The sequence below is a fragment of the Corvus brachyrhynchos genome, unplaced genomic scaffold (genome assembly GCF_000691975.1).
Source record: "Corvus brachyrhynchos isolate BGI_N302 unplaced genomic scaffold, ASM69197v1 scaffold2265, whole genome shotgun sequence".
Classification (NCBI taxonomy): Eukaryota; Metazoa; Chordata; class Aves; order Passeriformes; family Corvidae; genus Corvus; species Corvus brachyrhynchos.
This window is the reverse complement of record NW_008238189.1, coordinates 2,852-4,132: the sequence shown is the minus strand read 5'-3', so window position 1 is coordinate 4,132 and position 1,281 is coordinate 2,852. Positions and strand designations below refer to the sequence as shown.

Here is a 1,281-nt window from a genome sequence, read left to right as displayed (position 1 = left end):
TCACTTAGGGCTGATTTTGGGGCGATTTTGGAGGGATTTGGGGGATCCCAGCTGCTCTGGGTGGGGGGGCTGTGTGTCAAACTCTTCCGAGCCGGGTCTCATATCGCGATATGCCCCGTTCTAGTCGCGATGCCGGTCGCCCGGAGCTGGGTGTGTCGCAAGACCTACGTGACCCCTCGGCGCCCCTTCGAGAAGTCGCGACTCGACCAGGAGCTAAAGCTGATCGGTAAAACGGAACAGAAAAACCCCAAATCGGCCCCTGTCGGGGGGGGTGGTTGGAGGCGGGGGAATTCCCGGTTTTTCCCGAATTCCCGGTTTTTTTAGGGGAATACGGGCTCCGCAACAAGCGCGAGGTGTGGAGGGGGAAGTGCACGCAGGCCCGGCCAAGATCCCGAAGGCCGCGCGGGAGCTGCTCACGCTCGACGAGAAGGACCCGCGGCGCCTCTTCGAGGGTGCGTTTTGGGGCGGAAAATGCCCTTTTCCATCCCGCTTTTCCTCCCTGCTTCGTTCCCCGGTTTTGCCCCTTTTATTCCCTTTTTTTTGGGTTTTTTCAAAAAATTCTTCTTTAGTTTATTCCGGGTTTTTTTTTTTTTCGTGGTTTTTGGGGCTTTTTGGTGTTTTTTTTTTTTTTTTGCCTTTTTCTTTCTCGTTTTCCTTCCCCATGTTATTCCCAAGTTTTCTGGTTCTTTTCCGCTTTTTTTCCCCATTTTTCCCCCTTTTTTTTTTCCCATTTCCCCCAGCGTTTTTCCTCCTTTTTTTTCCTCTTTCCCCCCTGTTTTTCCCCCGTTTTTTCCCCCGTTTTTTCCCCTTTTCCCCCCTTTTTTCCCCCCTTCTTGCCTTCTCCCCCCTCCTCAGGATCCTCCCACTCTCCCTGATCCATCCCGTTCCCATTCCCTGCTCCATCCCCATTCCTTTTCCCAATTCCCGCTGATCCATCCCCTTTTTCCTGCTCCCTTTCCTAATTCCCGCTGATCCGTTCCCATCCCCATTCCCTGATCCATCCCAATTCCCGCTGCTCCATCCCCATTCCTTGATTCATCCCAGTTCCCACTGCTCCATCCCCATTCCAGTTCCCTTTCCCAATTCTTGCTGATCCCATTCCCTGATTCATCCCACACCCAGGATCCATCCCAATTCCCGCTGCTCCCTCCCTATCTCCATTCCTGTTGTTTTTCCCAATTCCCACTGATCCCATCCCCATTCCCTGATCCATCCCCATTCCCTGGCTCATCCCAGTTCCTGCTGCTCCATCCCCTTTCCCAATTCCCTCTGACCCGTCCC

At 53.7% G+C, this 1,281-nt stretch overlaps 1 protein-coding gene across 1 annotated transcript in view; it reads left to right on the top strand.

The window, feature by feature from the left end:
• Positions 1-98: 98 nt before the first annotated feature.
• RPS9 (ribosomal protein S9) overlaps positions 99-1,281 on the top strand; it is a gene marked incomplete at its 3' end in the record, with an annotated part of 2,809 nt that continues 1,626 nt past the window's right edge. The window contains 3 exon segments of the mRNA XM_008633217.2: positions 99-226; positions 325-380; positions 383-452. Coding sequence (XP_008631439.2) covers positions 130-226; positions 325-380; positions 383-452 — 223 coding nt within the window.